Source organism: Morone saxatilis, unplaced genomic scaffold (genome assembly GCF_004916995.1).
Source record: "Morone saxatilis isolate NCDOM2014 unplaced genomic scaffold, NCSU_SB_2.0 Contig15, whole genome shotgun sequence".
NCBI classification, from domain to species: Eukaryota; Metazoa; Chordata; class Actinopteri; family Moronidae; genus Morone; species Morone saxatilis.
The window spans coordinates 10090711-10111641 of NW_023339707.1; the positions used below are offsets into that span (position 1 = coordinate 10090711).

The 20931-nt window shown below is 39.5% G+C and overlaps 1 protein-coding gene across 3 annotated transcripts in view; it reads right to left on the bottom strand.

Moving 5' to 3' along the window:
- Positions 1–20931, bottom strand: part of LOC118323902 (thymocyte selection-associated high mobility group box protein TOX-like) — a 75759-nt gene that overhangs the window by 4401 nt on the left and 50427 nt on the right. For all 3 annotated transcript variants that reach the window (XM_035655971.1, XM_035655970.1, XM_035655969.1), the window contains 2 exons: positions 17816–18073; positions 2177–2407 (listed from right to left, as the gene is read on the bottom strand). In XM_035655971.1, coding sequence (XP_035511864.1) covers positions 2177–2407; positions 17816–18073 — 489 coding nt within the window. The remainder of the gene's footprint in view (positions 1–2176; positions 2408–17815; positions 18074–20931) is intronic.

Consider the following 20931-nt stretch of genomic DNA (forward strand, 5'->3'; position numbering starts at 1 on the left):
ACACACACACACACAGATCCTTAATGTTTCTCTTTCCATCAGAGCCAATGGTACAGAACACCTCTATTTCCTTATCACGGCACTAAAACTCCCTCATCTCAATGTGTCTCCCTCTATTGTAGCAACACATCATTTCCATTCCAATCCACCTAGAGAAATGAACTGGAACTTCTCTCTCTCTCTCTCTCTCTCTCTCTCTCATTCTCTCTCTCTCTCTCCTTTTAACTCCACAATAACACTCCTATCAGCACCCTGACATTAGTGATACACCAGAATGGTTGTTGTCATTTGGCACATTAGGATACAATCCCTGCCTGTGTATGAGTTTTGTTTGAAACTGCCTTCCATATTGTTACAGTGATAGTTACAAACCTCTGCTGCTGCTGTGTTTGAACGAACGCAGCGTGTTTGCATAAAGAATGTGGCTTTGTGAGTGCATATGAATGTGTGTTTTCTCATGTACGTTTTTAAATGCAGGTATTATTTTGCGGGCAATGTTTGTGTAGTGTCTGAAAATAGCTATAGCTCTAAGGGCCATAGGCAAAATCATCTATTTATCGTCTATTATGGAAAACAAAAAGGAGAGAGTATTAAAGTTAAAGTATTTATACATTACATTGTAGGGCTGAGTATTTTTTTGTTTTTACACTTGTGGTAAAATCATTTTAACTATTCAATTTAACACCTAACTCTGAGAAATATGTTGATTCTACAAAATCACAAGCAGCCGAGAAGAACAAAAACTTTTCCCTGAATAAAATAGTGTAAAACTGGCAGAAATGTCATTAAAATCAAGAAATATCTGATCAAAGAATAAGTAATTATAAATCTGATTATACCATCTTTTGTTACTTGACAGTTTTCGATGTTTGACTACAGACACACCATAGTTTCACCCTGTCTTATTTCTGTGTGCCACAGAACTGATGCCCCACACTAAGAAGAAACAGTTTGGAAAATACAGTCCTTTCTTAATCTAAAATAAATAAAACCTTCCTTGTCTCAAGAGAATTGATAATAAGCAAACGAAGCTAACAACTTTAGTTTCTCTTTGCAAATCATCATGACCTCCTCTAACTCCATCATCATTAGCATTTCCTACCTGTTACTGCTGAGCTGGAGATGACGTTAAATAGCAACAAAAACAACAGACTACTCTTCCTGGATAGCTGAGATGCCCTTCAGCTAAATCCAAGGACAAGATGATAGTGAGGGGGGGGATCACTAATTCTGTATTCTAGGCAGGATCAAAATAGCAGGCGAGAGATATAAATAAAGAGAGAGGAAATGAGAACTTCACACATCCTTGCTTGTCAGAGGGTCAATGAAGATGCATGGTGTGGAGGCACCAGCTATGGAGGCTGGAGGGACACAGGAAGTGTGGACCGTACCTGAGCCTGGAGCTTTGTGGGAATCTTATTTTGGCAGAGAAGATGGTTTTCACTTTTTCCACTATATTTTTGGAAATTCCTTTTTAGTTTTGATGGACACTGCACTACTAAGAAAAACTAAGAGAACACGCCTTTGCATGACAGTTGAGGGTTTATGGGTTTGTATATTTATTGTTATCTGATTGTTTGCTTTTGCAGGGGTGCACTAGTATGTGGGTATGAGCGTATTTACCCACTGCAAAACATAATCAGTCCTAGTGCGTACATTTTTCCTATACTGACCAATTCTTGCCTGTAAAATGTGCAACTTTGTTGGTCTCAGACTGTTTTACAGACTGCTGTTGCACAGTATACTACCCCACCCCTTCCTTCATTTGCTTTGCTAGAATTAAATTTAGAAAGAAAATCATTTTTATGAGAGTCAAGGGAATGAGGATAAACGGATGGATTACCTTTAGAAAGAGAAGAACTAGCTCATTAAGGTGAGCTGTATCTCACAGCAATGTTCTGGTAATTACACAGCACATAATGGCAAAGAAAGGCTTCCTGCCTGCTGCAGCACACATGCCATCTACTGGTTGGACCAGAATGTGTGCATGTGACTGTATATGTGTGTGTTTGCATCAGTGTATGTGCATGTGTATAAGCATAGGAAATGTATGCAAAAGTTTACATACAGTGCTATATTTGCAGACATGTCCTTTTTTTGCTGTCTCTCCTTTAAGTAATCCTGTTTCCACATCCACTTTATTGTTTCAAATATTCCAGACCAACATGTTTTTTACCTGCTTCTGTTCCTCCCCTAGGCTGTCCCACATGGAGGCCACGATCTTGGAGACGTCCCCGAAGGTGGCGTTGGGGTTTTGGCCCTTGATGGCAGCCTGGGTGTCTCTGAAGAAGAGCGCGTACGCTGACACAGGTTTCTGTGGCTCGTTGGGGTCCTTCTTCTTCTTCTTCTTTTGAGGTTTGGGTTTGGGCTTCATCATTTCTGCTGAGGCCCGCTTCTCACTGCTTATCTGGGGGCAGAAACAGGGATGGAGAGAAGAGAGGGAAAAAGAGACAAAGATGTTGCTGGTCATAAATCAGTCAATGCAAATACTGTAACTCTTTTGCTCTAGCTACTGCAGAAAGAAGCTTGAGGAGTCCTTCAATGATGCATCGACTAGATGAGATATTTTTCAAGGTTAAATAACCATCATTAACCACTGTGCCCATGACGCTCAGCATAAATGAAATAACCAAATAGAACATTCAATGAACGAGGGTGAAAGCAGTTCTGCGAAGAGCAGACAGGGCTTCTTCTGAGAAGAGAAAACAGATCAATTTATGGACATGGGTGAATGAAGACTAACAGGACGTCAGTGAGACAGGTTAGCCTCTGGGGTGTAGGAGGGGTTGGTTCAGGAGAAACTGGCCAAACATGGGATGAGGAGACAGAGTCCTGGGCTAATTAAAACCTCATTGTTAGCAGTTCCACTTGGTTTCATGTTGGTAAGACTTTTTAGCTGTTAAATCGCTGGATTCATGAATATATTGTGGTTTCCTTTCAATCTTTATTCTCTTTCATGTAGATCAGAAATAATTCAATTCCACTTTCTGGGGAAACCACAAAAAAAAGGATTAAATCTATATTTTTCATAAGATGCACCCGGTTTGTCAACAATAACACACTGCAATCTCACTACATTTTCAGGCAGCAAAAACGGCTCACATCTGTGTGATGCACTCGATCCAATACACATGAATACATTTTCATTTTCCGTGCAGGGCTTTGACGGAGAGTCAAATCCAGGTCACCTGATCCTGGTTGTGATTCTATATGGAAATTGCCTTCTTTGCTGAGGAGAGAACACATCAAGCACAGGAGAAAGAGGGAGAGGAAAGGGAGTCGGGAGGGAGAGAGAGAGAGAGAGAGTGAGGAAGAAAGATAAAGAGAAAGAGAGAGAAGAGGTGCAGCAGAGGGAGGATGGCGAGGAAGAAGTGACGGCTTGATGTTGCCATTAGTATCGGAGGAACATCAGTTAACCTGATTTCTTGGTTGCTATAAAGGCAGGAAAAAACAATCCAATTTCCATCCATATAATAGAAGATATAATGACATACTGAATATATAATGATATACATTGGTATTATGTCAAATGAAGGATATTTATGTGCACTATTTACGGTTGAGGGGTTATGGAGAGTTACTCAAATGTTGTTAGGGGCTTTCAGTGAAGTGAGACTGAACTCCTTTTTTTTTTTTTTGGCGAAGAGAGCCCATCTCCAAGGCCAAGTTTCTATTTCATCAGGTTGCATTTTAGAAATTTTAAACAGCTTTGAATGTTCTCTTTCATGATCCACTGATCCTGGGTTTCAGTGTTAAAACTCAGCAGGAGGGAGAACAAACCATGAAAAAGATTTGTCCCTGCGCGAGTATCAAACAGCAACTTGAGGACATTTAAAGACGTTCACATCCATCTAATGCATACTTATCACGGGATTAAGCAGCAGCCATGTTTCCCCCTTTAACTGTCAATTGGAAAACAAGAAATGACTGCCTTTGAAAATCGCATTGTTTCAGCAAAAGCATTTGCAGCCAAACAACACACTGTATTCCACACAGCATGAAATTAACTAATCAAAATTCAAGGTCCAGGAGCACATTTGGCAGCTAAAGAAAAACTTCAAAATGGCTTTTGTGGTGTGCGGAAATGAATGGATGTTCTCATTCAGGGTGATGTGAAAGTATTGCTTGTCTATTTCACAGCTTACAGATAATTTTTTTGTGTGTGTGTGAGTATGCCCGGTTTCATTAAAAAATAATCATCCCTCACTTTTAGGCAATGAGGCAGAAGACAGGCATTTGAAACGACATCTGTTCCACCCGAGCCTTTGAAGTGAAAATAGAATAAACTGAAGGTAGAGCTAATGGAATGACAAAATAGAAAAAAAAGAAGGCTAAATAATCTCCAGGAAAATTCACATGTATTCACACAAAGGAAAGAGTGATGACACTCAACAGCTTGCAGCTACATGCAATCAAGGGGCATATTCTTTTATTTCTTTTTTTATTTCCCTCTCTTATTGTACGGGGCTCATGTTTGTGAACTTATAGGAGGCTGACAAAGGAAGATGAAATATCAATGAAAGACTGAAGAGAATACAGATGAAAAATGAATGAAGGGATGTCTCAACATGCCTACAAGCCTACAATAAACCAAAACTATACTACAGAATAACAGCATTACCTTCAGTGACAGCGTGAGAGGACAAGTCCACCCTTAGACATGCTTTTTTTGCTTTCATTTTCCCTCAACCTGTCTAATCAGCATCTTCCTACATTTCCCAGAATACCTTCAGAAAAAAACCCATGAGTGGGTGTGAACTTCTCTGAAAAAAAGGCTGATTAAAAAAACTTAGTCATAATGTATTTTAGCATGATTTTGTCTTACAAGAAACATTTACATTATAAGATTAAACTTGTTTTCAAGATAACTAGTCTTGATTTTGCTAAGATATGCAGTCTATTTTTGGGCCAATAAGTGAAATGCCTGGCAATTCCCAAACATCTATTAAGAGGAAACTACTAAGGCTTAAGCACATGTTTCAAGAAGCAGACAGGCACAGTCTTCACTGCAAAATGTATTTATCTACAGTAACAAAGGCTAATAATTAATCATTATCATTCATCATACAAAGACAAAAAAAGCTTTACTACTTACATGAAGTCTCAAGCGGCCTGATCTTTAAGCTAGTTAAGTCTTTTTCTTAGCTCCTTGGCAGCAGATTTTGGTTTATTGATGATAGCTATTTTTGTTTTTTTCTAGGAGGGCATGACTGCAGTGGTTCTGTGGAGATTACCAGAATAAAGTTCATATCAGATATCTGATATTGGTTATTATATCTATTATTATACTGTATAAATATTGTAACCAGTCATTACTTTTGTGTCTTCCTCTTTCCCTTAATCACAAACACATTCATCAGAGTGGTTTTACTTGCTGGCTTTACAAATTATTGAAGTGGATAAACAAATATCAACCACGTATAAACTGTACAATACCAAGCTTATTTTCCTCGTTTTTCTCATTCAGGTGCGGAGAACAGTAATTATTATGACAGCTGTTGTTGTCAGTTGAGAAAAAGACAGTCACATCCCTTATTCATAACGCAACATCTTGTGGCTGCATTGCATTCTGGTCTATTTTCTGATATTGTCAGTGGAGAGATTGGTATCTGGTCCTCTTCTCGATGGATTTCTCCCTGTGTTGACTGTGTTAATGCAAAATGGTGAGGCTGTACAGTAGCTCTTCTGATTCTGATGTGCTGACACTGGATCCTGATATTTACCATTCGTATTTTAGACTGCTGCGCATTTATCTCCTGTCTCACAACCCTATAGTTGTGCTGGAGATATCACGATGTGACATGATATAATTGTGTCTGGCCAGACATCCACAGTAATAGGAAAAATACATATATATACCCTCCGAATAATAGACCGGAAGTTATTATAGGACTTTCCTGTATTTTGGGAAGCCGTCCCCTGTACAAAGATGTCCTAATCAACCAGTAACCAGCTTCCAAGTCACTGAGGAACAGGCTCAATTTTTGTGATTACTATTTTAACTACAATACACATGAGCGTCACATGAGTCTTCAGAATTTACAGACCATGCACTTATAGAGACATAAATACTGTGGCAATATATTATAATTTTAATATAATTACAAATAGTCTATGCCAGTTTTCGATGTTTAGTGCTACATACACATTTTGGTCTGTACAGAGAAAGTATTGAGGTTCAATACCCTGCCTTAGCCATGAGACCAGAAGATATAAAATATAATTTTCTCTTTTTTGGACACTGCCTCACTTTACAGAGCAGATCGACACTGATGTTGAAAATAAAAAGCATTTTCACTTAGCTATATTTTAAAGACCACAATGTAGAGATGGCCAAAAACAGCAAATGGCTGTTGCTAGGTGAGACCACCATGTCCTGTACAGAGCAGTAGAGTCTAAATATATGTTGTACACAGCTTTCTAGTTTACTAAAGAGTGAACTATAGTGTCAGCCTTAGCTTGCTCATCCCATCAGCGCTTCTGTTGTCTGAGAGAGAGAGAGAGAGAGAGAGAGAGAGAAGGGGAAAGGGATTGAAGGGGTTGTGGATGTGGGGAGAGAGATAGGGAGGAGGGGGTAGCTGTAATTCTGAATGGACAGCACTGCACTGGCAAGACAAGATTAGAATTGACAGCCTGATAACTGCGTCACTATCAAAACAGCAGAGACAGAAAGAGATAGGGAGAAGGAGGAAGAATGAGGAAGTGAGGGAGAGTGAGAGAGGGGTGGAGAGTGTGAGATGCAAAAGAAAAAGAGTTGATGTAGAGAGAGCAGATAAAAGGAGGAGGGGAAGTGGAATGATGTAGAGAGAAGAGGGTTGATAACAAAAAGAAGGACGGGCGCAAATGCAGAGACCGACAGAGTTTAAAAGACATGAAAATTAGACAATAAAACAAGGTAATTGTATGGGAGAGCATAAAAGTGTTTGTCCAATCACAGGCTCCTGAATATATGCATCATCATCATCATCATCATCATCATCATCATATGCACTGAGCAGCAAAGTGGAAAGTGCTGCATGGTGTATCGATTTCAAAAGGCCATAAAAACAAACAGGAACTACTCAGAGGTGATGCACTGATACACTTTCTCTTTACATTGATGGTCATTACATCAAAGCATGATGCAGATACTGAGCACAACACTAAATCAAATCTGAATGCCATCCACTTCCAAAGTGTATAGCACTTCCATGGATTTCAAGCCAACTGTAAAATGGGGGAAATACACACAGCAGTATTCTACAGTTTTTGATACAGGGTTAGTGTGCTAGCACGAACACAGAGTACATGATAAGCCCATTTTTACATGCTAGTTGTTACAGGGAATGATTGTGTGCATGTGCACTGTCTTGAAGAATGAGAAAAGTACAAGTGCTACTCTGCCGCTGACGGTGATACAGAGGGGGCTTTTTTAAAACAGCACTTCAGCATCAATCAAAGGGTACCACTCTTTGATTGATGATGTGAAACAATCTTTGATCAAGGACTCAGAAAAAAGCCAATAACAGTGGTTTTATCTAGGAGACTACAATAACGGGACTGCACTTAGCATTGTTTTCTCAGTATGTAGTAACTGTTATCTTAAGAGCGGACTTGATCGGCTTTATTTTAGCTGAAAATGATCCATTAAAATATGCCCAGATTATCAGCTAATATTAGCCACCATAAGCTAAAATACTAGACCAAGTAAAGCTGTAGCAGCAAAAGCCTTCAGTGTAATATATAGAGCAAGCATCCGTCATTCTTAAACCAGCATTTACTGATTTTTTTTACCACTGTTTCTGTCCATGTGATGAATTTAAGTCCAATATTTAATCACTTGGATCTGTTGTGCTCTTCAGCAAATACTAAGGGGAAATATCTGGCCCTCTAGCTGCTCAATGCTCCATTATGTTCATCCGTCACCAACTTTGGCTCTGCTGTTGTTTGGTGCTGAGCAGGTAGTGTGCAGCGGGCTTTTATAGCTTTTTAGCTTAAGCTGCCTCCTGCGACCAAAAATGATGCTGACGAGAGTAAACCAAAACAGTAAAGTTATGGATCAAAAAAACAAAACAATGACGTAAAGATGCTATCAAGCTCCACAGAGCTAAGGGGAACCAAAGTCTGGTGATGGCACTTGATGGGTTTGTCACTACATGAGACCAGTTACACATACAAGTGGGAATGTGATCAATCGTTTACATAAAAATATTGATTATAGAATCAACATCAACATTAGTCTCAATGTAAATGGATCTCAACAAAAAGTAACACCAACCCAGGTGAAAGGATGTAGAGCTCAAACTAAACATGGCACATAATGTTCAGTTGGTTAAGCTACTGTATAATAATGTATATTTTTTTAAAATATATTTTAAAGTCGCTGACCAAAGAAATAATGATATTTGTAAAAAAAAAAGTATATGTGGAACAGTGGACTAGATCTCTTCAACAGTACAAGCACGAACCTCTCCACACCAGCATACTGGAGCTTAGTGCAGCTGTTACAGACTCTAAGCCTTTGTGGGTTTATAAATAGATAAATGGCCATGGTTAGAGAAGCAGCAGTGAGAATAATGTAATTTCAAGATGCCATATATAATTTTTCTGCAATTTTCACCACCAGCTGTAACCTTAAGGAAAAAGCAGGCTTCTGTAGGTTGTGTAGTGCAACAAAAATATCAGAACAAAAAGTGATTGTGGCTCACGTCTTTCATGAGTGGCTACAAAGTCAGCTGGTTTAAAAATGTAAAAGCATGTTTGTCAACTGAAACATCCATCCAGTTGTTATGTGCAGCTTGTAAGGATGCAGGCAGAAACGTATGATAAATGATGAATACTATGCAGACTGTTTTTCCAGACAACATCATGTTTTTAAAATCACTTATGGTTATGATTCTCTACCTGGCTGAATGATCTGATGAGAATACATGCTGGAGTAGGTTTTGAGAAAGAGTAAGCAAGTCTTTGTTAAGTTTCCATAATTAGGGTACGGGATCATATAGGCTTACATTTTGGTTTTTATTACATGTATTTATTTAGATATTGGTTTCACCTTGCATTTCAAAGTGCCCCTGTGCCTAATGCTGTCAAGATTGCGGCCTTAAAAAATGTTGGCAGGCAAGATGAGAATGTAAACAAAGCTGTTTGAGATCTGAATGAATCTAAACTCAGACTGCCTCTAGATGCCATGAATAGAAATCAAAATACAAGATGCTTGTTAAAATTCTTACATCCTGTTTTTAATACAAAACGTGCGGGAGTCAACTTAAACTACACATTCCTATAAATTCTTTATTTCTTATCCTTCCTGTCAATTATTTTACAATCATCCCTGTGTTAGTCTTGTCTTCATGTATTCCCATCATCCATTTCGTTGACGAATTAAAATATGTCTTAAAGTATATACTGTGCCCTCCTCATCTGGAAGCGATTACAGCTCCATGTTAGACTGCCCATCTGTAAGCAATGAGCAGGACTGCATGTCAAAGCCGCCGCACAGATCTCTGAGTAGAACCAGGCACTTGTCCAGAGAGCAGCTCTCATCAAATAAAAATACAGCCCGGCCTAAACAATAATGAACCGGAAGTGCAGATTCATGGCTGTGATCTAAAAGACATGAAAGGACATCAGTGGGAATTGCATAGAACTGATCCATAAAGAACCCATTATGGAATTTGTATCCAGTTCTGATACCATGCCATTACAAATATACAAGGTCTTTATGATGTGGAGTATTTCATTAGTGTTTGCAGACATGCAGACTTGCACTACTGAGCTGGCAATGTGGATTTGATTTTAACCAATATTCCTATTGCAGATATTTTAATTCAAACACAAGCCCAAAGCCATTGCTGAACTAAGCCGCATGATTTATCTGACTCTGGGAAATGACTGACAGCTCTGAGGAGCTCCTCCCTACAAGCTCTGCCTAACAGCACTGGACCTACTTAATCAGCCTAAATTGCAAAGTCGAGGCCCTTGTATTTGGTAATGTGGTGAAAACAGTGGCAAGTGAGAGCTAATTAGATTAACGGTACTTTAACGAGCTGTTGGAGGGGCCCCCGCAGATTGGATTTTAATAAATAGTGGCAAAAGCATCTGCTCTGCACTTCCTGGCTCTGCTGGCATCCTAATTGGCCCCAGTGGGTTGCTGTAGCTCAGCACTGCACAGTGCAATTTAGGAGGGGGGAAAAGGCAAAATGCTTATCTTCAGTCCAGGTAAGTCTGGGAAACAAAATAAAATAGTCTTTATGATTGTAAGGCTTCACAGGCAAGGCTTTATCAACATTAATACAACACTAATACAATTTCTAAGACTTTTATCTCCACAGAACATCCACAAAATATCCACAAAGCGGGAAGAGAGAATAAAACAGATTTGGACATATTCATCTTTTCCTATTGTGTGTTCCCATGATGAGGTCTTTGTAGAGGCAACAGCATAGAAAGGAAAAAACAATTAATCAAACATGAATGAGCGACCATAGCAGGGTTATTTCCATAGCAACAGCCCGAGGGGACAACTTGAACCCTTTAATGTGAACTGGTGATGTCTCTTTGTAAACATCTGCGCAGCGGGGGGAGAAAGCCAATGAGAGAGCCTGGCAACAGAGTCATCACAGGGCAGCAACCTCTTGGTAACAATCGAAGTTTCCATTATCTAGTGTTGAAAGGACCTAAAAGTGCTCTGAAATATTGTATTCAGGAGCATTTGAAGTTGATAAGCGTCTTTGTACTAGAGCTGTTAAGTGTCTAAAAACATTGAGGTAGTTTACTGCGCAGCTCAAAAACAACATGCAAATGATCAGGAAAAAGTGAACTGACACCAAAGCCATTTACACAAACACATTTTTTGATGTTATTCCTTTTACATCAGGCAACAAGTCACAGTCATAATCTCTCTCACACTCATGTCTTATGCAACCTGCAACCAGTAGGCTCTTTCAGCCTCCAGCTGTGACCAACAGAAGGCAGCATGCAAGTGCACAAACAAGTACAAACAGCTATTATCAAGGGTTGCTTGTTGGTGGCCATAAAGGCACAAGACTAATTGTCATGTCACAAGTCACTAGTAAGGGGACGGGGCTGGGGAGGATAGTTGTCAAAGCAATCGGTTTTCATTGTCTGTTAATGTGAAAATACATGAATTAAACTCCTCACATTTAAGGCAAGCATAAGAGTAAGACATGAGCTGAAGAGCAAAAGCGAAAGTCTTGTGCACAAAGCTCACAAAGTAACCTAATTGCAGTCTAAAAATGACAAGAGCAGCATCAAGTATACAGTAGCACAATAGTAATTCAGTCAACCACAATGGTCTCAGTATGTCAAAGGGAACAAGAACAGCCTATAGTTCTCAGTGGTCCACGCTCAAGTCAACAATCCAATCCACTAATCTTCAGTCAGAGTGAAATGCACAAGAACAAGCCAACAACAGTCTTTAAAAGCTCTACAAGATGTGAAGTGAATAAGGACATTTTTTTTGCTTTCCCTCAGTGCTGCAGCAACTGGGCAGTATGTGGAGCCTGGCAGCACCACCGCTGGCAGGAGCAGGTATCCGTAACCCTCTTACAAACACTCTTGTCCCAAACCTCAGTGGTTCCTTGGGCGAGAGTAATGGCTTCTTTGCACTGGGCTGCGCTGTGTTATTGTAGAATCACAGAGCGGTTAATTGAAACAAATGACTCTAATAATGCGACATTATCCCCACAGGCTGGCTTTGTGGTGGGCCTAATTAGCGTTGCGGTGGTGGCGAGGAGGACGAGTCACCACGCTGATCCCTCAAAGGAAGCAGCCGAGGCCCCCTTTTAAGTGGGCAGTACAGGATTCTCCTTTTTGCAGCGTGTAAGGGTGCAGGGCTTTTTCAACACCAGTGTGGTAAATGTAAACATGTTTAGTCACCCCTGGGTCCCTCCGAGTGTGAGTGCCGCTCTGTTAGGCACTGTGCTGAGGCTGCTTTTCCTTTCCTGCTCTTCCACCCTTCCTGACTGAGCCAGCTCGAAGGCTTTGAGGTCAGAACAAACAAACAAATGGCTATTTTCATTACCAAATTTGATTAGGGCTGCAACTTAAGATAAATTTCTTTGTTGATGAAACTGTAGATTAGTTTTTTTTCAATAATCATTTAATAATCTGGTCTACTAAATGTCAGAAAATAGTGATGAATGCCACTGCCAATCGCAAATTGGTTGTTTTGTCCAACCAACAGGTCAATTTGTAATCATATACAAACAAAGAAAATCAGCAGTCTTTCATTTCAGAAACTGGAACCAGAGATTTTTTTGGCTTTTTCACTTGAAAAAAGTGATTGAGTGACTCATTGATTAATCGACTATTATTTATGATTACAGCCAACTCTTCACCTTGTCGTCCTCTTGCATGTCATCACGTTCTCCTTTGGAGCGCCAATGGCCCGTAACTAATGTGACAACATGAGATATTGTTTTCCAGATGTGTTTTGATCACAACTGAAATCTGTTTTTGCCATTCCTAATTGTTTACCCTTGTACGTGATGATCCCAGAGAGTCAGCTGTAATGCAGTGCTCAAATCTCTGTGACCAAGCTGTTTTAAATATTCATTAGTCGGAACAGTCGCCTAAGGTTATTTGAATTAGTACCATGCATATTCATGAACTGCAATGAATGAGCATTTGTTTTTAATGCTCAATCCGTTAATACTGCTCTTCATTACTTCACTCCGAACCCTGCATGATAACCTGCACAAAACAAAGCTTTACTTTCTTAAAGCACACTTCTCTTTGGAAGCCTATTTGTCTCAGTTTAAATGAAACGGGAGTGCCCTCCCAATTATCTCGCTGTCATTTCTCTTGACAACTACAAGACACATTGTTCACCCCTGTTGTGGAGTGTAGCACTGAAGGGCATCTGTCTTTTTTTTAAATGAAAAGCCACAACAGAAAACATTTCTACTGTTACAAAAAGTGATTTATCTGGGAACGTCACTAAGATGTCATATCTATCCCAGTGAAAGGCAGCAGAGCAAGCAGGTCATATGAGATATGTCTAAAACCTACACTGGAAAAAAAAGATTGCTGTTTCAATTTAAAAAACACAAGTAATCCACCCACACTGAGCATGTGAAGTCAAGTCAAACTGCATCTTCTTTTTTTTAGATAAAGTTTATTTTAAGGCAGTTCTTCTCATTAGATAGTAGGCAGTGGACAGGCCCTGGAAAATGAAAAAGGTGATCTTCTAGTTTCCAACATACATGGTGTGCACCACTTAGTGTATTTTACTGTGTATGCTTTATACAGCCGATCATTTTAGGAACACTATCTTTATTTTCACCCTTTTGCTTTCTGTGCATGTCTGAATATCACTTACGATACGATGTTTCACAACACAGATTTGTGTACAGTGTTGATAGGCTTACTCTGACGTTTTTAATGGGTTGATTGTGCCTCTATCTAACTATCCCTGTCAATAACCACAGCTGTCAATATAATTTTCATGTTGCTGCATTAAAATAGTTATGGCCTTGGCCCCTGCTGTGTATGTCCTAAATGCCAAGTGATGCAAAATACATTTCCTTTCACCGATTAAATGAAGTCAAATTAAGTCAAGCTCATATAACCTTGTAACAATCAGTGACTATACACTGTGCACTATTGCTCAGTATTTCTGTGTCATACTTTTTAAAAGAGGCCGGGGTGAGGTACATTTTTGTTTTCCAAAGTTAAAGCTCCAATAACCAATATTTTCTATATTACAAATGAATGACTCATTGAATGTAATGTGAAAGGGGTTGCTCACAGTGAATTATCACAAATCTGAATGTATCATATGTGCTCAGCACCAAACAGGATACAAACAAAGCTGACAACTAGCCAGAGACGTAATACACAGAGCAACCATGGCACAGGTATTTCAACCACCGGGTTGGTTGAAATCAAACCAGAACTAAAACGAGAGTGAACATTATACATATTTCCATCAGGTGGCCACTAACATGACTCAGAATGAATATTTTGCTCCAATATTGCTGGATGTGTAGGTGGGCAACTGTTTGAAAACATTTAGGCAATAACAACTTTATAAAGTGATAATATGTCAGGGCAGTCATGCCATGCTGTGGAATTCTTCTGCTCTGTGGTCGCACAAAAAATGCTCAACAACAATCATCAATCAAAAATATGTTAATGCAGCCTTAAAAATAAATAACAGTATCTGCAACTGCCAAATTATATCGTGCCACTGTCTCAACACGGGCAGAACATTAAAAATCAACTGGCCTGTCACACATACTGCCAAAAATATTAATCTTAATCTGATGGCACATGTTTAACAGAACTGAACAAAGTTCCCATCAGGCTTCATCTCACTGAATGTGTGACATAAACTTGTAAAACTGGCAGCTGCTTTTTGGCAGCAGGGGCTTTCCTCCTCCCTAACCAGCCTCATTACACCGGTAATGAGACAGGGGCTGGTGCTCTGTTTCAATATTTAAACGCACTGGCGCCCCCCAAGGCTCCGTGTTGGGGCCGTTCTGCAAACTCCTCCACGACCCCTCATTACTGTCTGCTGGTGGGTGTCCCTCCTCCTTTATTTTTTTCAAAGCACTAGATCTTGCTTGCATCTCCCCCCACTGTAGCCTCAGCCAGACCTGAACGATCAGGGGGCTTGTTGAACATGAGACCCTGGGTGCCACCTCTTCCCTGAGCACTGGGGTGGCAGAAACGCTGACAGCTAAAGGTGAGACAGGGATTCTCCCTTAGCAACAAGCATTCACACGAAGGCATGTTACATTTCACAGTATCTAGTCATCCAAGACTTGGCCCTTTCTGTCTCGATTTAAAGCTGTAGGTCAGCGTTGTGGGGAGGAGTTAAGAGAATGTAAGGGCATTTCTGATGGACAGCTCTGTCTTTTATAAAGCCAATGTTGATCCTTCTGCTTGTTGGAGTCCTTGTAAATGGTGCAATTTCAAGTGAGAAATGGTTCAAAACTGGCAGTTAAGACTATTATGAAGAACATGCGACTGCACCTGAACAAAGCACTGGATCTGCCAGTTGAGAATAAACTGAAAAAACAAACCTCAATGTACATCAAATGTTAAAGCTCTGAGATTTGCCTAAGACTCAATGCATGTATTTGACACCTGTTTTTTCCATCTGCCACACATCTTCTTGTTTTACCAGTTAATATTTCTGCTGCCTGTGGAGTCATAATTAGATGGAAAAGAGGAGGTTGTCAGAGAGAATAAATTTAGCTTGAAAAAAACAGGGCTCTTGCAGAAACATATGCTGTTCTGCAGGCCATGATATCATAAGATTATTATATAGTCAATTCTAAATGAACAGAAATTACAGTCTTTAAAGCTTCAAGGATGAACTGATGAAAAATTGTGTGCCTATGCAGCATGATGATGATGGTCAATCCACTGCTCTCAATCCTGTAATGATTTAACCGTGTTTGCTGTAGGATCGATGTGTGCTGAAAAAGAGAATCCCAAAGCAGGGAGAAGTTTACAGAGCTTTAGCCTTAGGCTAAATGTTGTACAAAAACCAGCAACAACATCCCTTGAGATGAAGCGTATCTGTTGCTCCAGCTGAGCTTGTACTTGTAGGAGGTTTATATGTGCACTGAAGGACAGCTTTTATTGAAGAGAAGTGTATCCTTAAGGTAACACTGTTGACTTTTTATTTGCTTCTTCAGCCACGGTGAAAGAAGACTGTTGAACGATTAGTGCTTTGGTTTTCCACCTATCTCCTCCAATTTTTGTCTGTAAGGCTTTTGTTAATACAACACAACAAAGGTAAAGGCTTGTCTCCTCATTTCCGACCCCGGTAACACTAACAGCCTACTTCCATCCACCCTTATTATTCTTTAAGCATTCAGCAGACATAAATTCAATCTTCCTTATTATACCTTTATCAGTATGAAATTAAGGTTAATTGACTTTGTTGGGGAAGCATCAAATGAAACATTCCTAATGGAACCAAAATGAAAATAACGTCATCTTCAATTGCTTTAAAATATTTCTCAATATACAGCCTACTTTCCTATTCCGCAGCCTCAGAAATAAGCTCCTCTTGTCCCAGGAGATAATAAATGAATTGAATCCCCCCACTCCAACCCCACCAACCCGCCCCCCCTTCTTCCTTATCGGTCATCTATTTTTCCAGAGTAAGCTATTACTTGCTGGGGTTGCTAGGCAACAAGAAATATTAATAGCGGCTATTATTAGCCAGGCTCTGCTAGAGTAGTACTAAAATGTGGAAGTGGGAAACATGAATGTGTTACATAAATCTCTGGACCTTTCACAGTGTGTGCAAGTCTCTGTTTGTGCGGTGATTTATTGCAATGACGGTTCATTTATGAGAAAAGGGGGTGTGAAATAAGAAAATGGAACATTACCCTGAAGGGCTATTTGAGAATAAATAATTGCAAAGGTGAAACAAAAGCTGTGTAAGAAGCAGGCACTCCCTCTCTGTTTCCTTCTAGAGTACTATTGGCCAAAAGAGGCTGCTTTGTTACATATACTCTAACATGGACATCACATAAGTATAAACGTTATACATAAATGCTGCATACATGCATCCAGAGATACAGTTTACATGTTGTCTTCTACTAAACTAAACCCATCCAAATTACTGTATAGGTTTCCAGCCATTGACACTAAAAAGTAGATTGACTGTAAATGTTCAAGATCATCTTTCTCCTGCACCAAGCATATTCAGCACAGTAGCCAATGGATTGTGACCTAATCCCGAAGGCTGGCTTTAATGGAGGCCTTAGCTACCACCCATGGAAAAAAATAGAGCCTGCAACTTATGCAGTTTGATTCTGAAAATCACATAAGACCTGATTAACGGAGGATAAATGCCACGGATGCTCACATTAAAGCATAAATATTCATGATGGAGGGCAGAGAGAAAAAAGTAATATTTATGTCAGATGAAAGTATATAACGTTGAATTATTCACTGCACAGGCCATCTATAATTCATCTGGTTCGATCCTATGATTAAAGAATTTGAATGTGTTCGCCGGGGGTGTTTACATGTTCAGTCTGAAACATGTTTAACACAAGAAAAAGTCCCTTTACTGGAGTGTGTGTGTGTGTGTGGTGTGGGGGGGGGGGGGGGGGGGCGGTGGTCTCAGCATCCTTTTTTGAAAAAATAAAAAGTAGCCTTGAACCAAAGGGAAATAAAACCCCCCCCGTCAAGATTTTTCTGTTCAAAAACTCCCCCTCAAATCCCTCCTTCCATTCCTTTTTTTGCTTTTGCCCCAGATACATAACGAATGGAAAATTTGGCAAGCCGCTTGAGCTTTTCTTGCTCCCTTTTCTAGCTCAACTTTGAAAGGCCCAATGAAAATTTTTGAAAGTTGTGTGCAGCTGAATAGAATATTAAAGGAGCTTTCCTGCTTGGCAAAAGGTCCTGGTGTTAAGGAAAGGCAGCAGCTCTCTCCTATTTATAAATGGTTGCATGTATAGACCCCCCCGGCTTGCTCAGCTCAGCCTCATCCTGGCCTCCTAAACCGGGCTAATTATCACTCTAATAGAAGCTATAATAAAAACAAATTATATGAATGAGACTACTGAGAGGAGCACACAGCAGAATTAATCATTTTGCTGTTTATATGAATTTATAGCAAGTTTCAACAGAGTATTATAAGATCAATAATTGTTGGAAACATTTTGAAAAGACTGAACTCTCCATGACACGAACATGTGAAACCTTCAGAGAAAATGTTCTTTGCGCTGACTTCCAGCCCTCTGACCACAAAGACTAATAGCCTACCACAGCGCTTGACTTGCACGATCACAAAGGGCCACAGCTAAAAAAGGGACAGACAAAAAAAAAGCGTACTCACCGAGTGCATAGGCCCCGAGAGGAGGTGGGTGTCCTGACCCAGCATGTTGGACATCATGAGGGCGGGCAGCTCGGGGTAGGAGTAGGTGTTGAGCAGGCCATTGTGAGGCAGGGAGTGGAAGGGGTAACCTGACTCATGCTCCATGAGGTGCAGCAGAGAGGGGTCAGCGTGGTTAGGGGGTGTGATGGGGGGGATCTCGTAGTCTTCATCCCCTGCTCCTCCTCCACCACTGCTGCCTCTGCCCTGACTGGAGTAGCTCTGGAAAGGCAAAAAAAGAAAGGAATCCATTTTTGTAGATGAGGATGAATCAAGGAAAACTTCAACCACAGCAAACTTTCATCATTTGCTAATTTTTCAGGTGTTGCAAGGGGATAATTTGCTCCCACTGTATATTAAAAAAGAAAGGAAAATACCAGGACATATCACAGATAGATAGACGCTTTCACAGATATGGGCAGTCTATAACCCACCTAGAGTAATTTTCATGTCTTTGGAATCGGGGGAAGGACATGGGGAAAATTCACATGAACACAACACAGCAGCATAAACACATCATACCTGCATCTCAAAACAGTGGGAGCAGCGTGAATAATATAAGGTTTTAACACTTGAATCTCTAAAAAAACTCTCCATCAGAAAACCGTCGTGCTATGCAACATTTTAATGGCAAATTCAGTAACACTCTAGGAGAGAAACAGCTAACAAGGTTGATCCAGAGTAATTAAAAAGCTTCATAATTGGCCTTTAAATGCACCTGTTGATTTTTGTTCATATTTGTGTTTGCAGCAGACACTGAAATGCAGCAGTCAATTCAGCCTGTTTTGCTGAAAATAAAAATAATTAGAAATGCAAATTGTTGTGCTTTCAAAAGTGTAAAGAATTCATTCAACACAAACGTACACAGCAAATTAATTAGAGTTAGACAACAACAGCTGCTGTACAGAGTCATTTGCTTCAGAAATCTTGACAGCTTTAAAGCGACACTGTCAGCCTGCAGCCTTTAAAATACAGTTAATCAAATTCATTAACTGGAAAAACACCATTGACACTCACTTAGTGTCTATTTTATAATCTCATAATTATAATGTCAATCATATTTTTTTTTTTAGAAAAACTGGACTAAACAATCCTTGTATTCCCTATTATAATGTGTCCATATGTCCAATATGAACCCCACCAGGTAAAAGTGCACAGATTGTATGGCACTAATAAGGTGATACATGAGAAGAGCCTGTGGTTGTCTTTTCCAGGGCCTATCTTGACATAATATTGCACTGAGAAATATGGTTTTGTGCTCTCAAAAAGCATACTGAGGGTATTCACCAGGGAATGAAAAGCAATTTTGTCAGAGGCAATCTGATGCCAACTCCCCTTTATAATGACTGAAGAAAATTAATCATCACAAATAATATTCCAGTGTCAGCCATTCAAGAGCTTTTTAATAGAATTTTTATTATTCATGTCTCGTGGTACACATCAACTAGTCCGTTCTGCAACATTTCAGAAATCAATTCAATATCATCTTCGTGTAGGCTGTCATCTCGCCTGCCAGTGTAGCAATTCATCTTGCAAACAAATACTTTTAGCAAACAAATGGCAAGAAATGACGAGGAACAGCTACAATGTCCCCACTAACAGAACTGCTGCTTGAAGATAGGATAAAAGTCTCATAATGTGCACTATCATTAGGGAGAAAATAATAATAATAAAAGGGAGTATGTTTACTATCAGGGGGTGATGTGCTATTTTCTCTTCCCATAACACTCACTGTCCTCGTTTGGTGCTTGCTCAGAAATATTATCACTGACAATTCCTTTTCCCACGATAAAGGTTTTACAAATGTCTGTTTCTTTGTTGTCTAACATTTATTATTGTTGTCATTTGTTATTATTGTTAAGCATATGCGCTAGGTTTAATTCAATGAAAAATAAAAACAAATCTCACTGGCTTGTGCATCCATTTCAGGCTATATGGAGTATGCTGTCTGTCTGAGTATTCATACATTAAACTGTAACGGGAAAGTGAAAGGTTCAGTTTGTTGCCTCACAACGTGTGTCCTTTTGGTTGCGATCCCCTGCCAACTGAAAGACATCAGTTATGCAAATGCTAAAAGAATACGTCTACAGATAAAAGGGAAAACCAGAGAAGCCCAGCACGAATGGCCACACCACTTTTCTTTTACTGCAGAGTTTCTCCAACCTGGGGGTCGCAGGATTAGAGCTGAAATGTTAGCTGACTGATCGATTTGACAAAAAATTAATGAAATTAAGTACTGTAGCTGTCAGCCATAAAAAAGAGCCACCAATTTGCTGCTCATTGATGATAATAAACTAAATATCTTTGTGGTTATAATCAAAACAAGATATTTGAAGACGTCACCTTAGACTCTTATTAGACTTTAAAGAAATAATCAGCAAATTAATCAACAATGAAAATGGATGAAAAACATTTGAAATGCACAATACTCGTGAAATACAGATAAATTCCACAAGTCCTTTAGTCTGAATAAGAAAATTGCCATTTCCGTTCAAAACAACACATATATAAGCATTTTCTGATCGCACCATTACAAAAATAATTTATCTGGTTTTGGCAAAAAACTACTTGGTTATGACTGAGGGACCATCATGGTCATAAATAGAAGGAACCAATGCTGTAATTCACATGAACACTAGCCCTTGTCAGGAACACATTAACATAAGTTGTTTTTATGCATTTGAACAAAAGACGAATGCAGTTGTACACTCTACACACATACATACGCCTGTATACAGTAGTAATAGTTGCCTATATGTACAGGTTCACAAGCCTAAACGGGTAGGAACTCTATAGGAAGCTCTGCTGTTCACTGTTAAGAGGAAATGAAAGAGATGGAGAGGCTTGTTTGGCAAAAGTGAGTAATTTAACACATTGAGGTATGTACCAAGATTTAAATGCTGTCAGAGGCTATTTTACGACTGCGCCTTCCATCGTGTCTGTGATTTTTTTTCTTTCTTTACAGCTTCTTATGATGCCCTTGGAGATAAGACACAGGACAAGGACATCACACATTTAATATTTTCAAACATAGATAAATAATTCATAAATATACTGTCTTTCAGGACATGGAGGAGAGT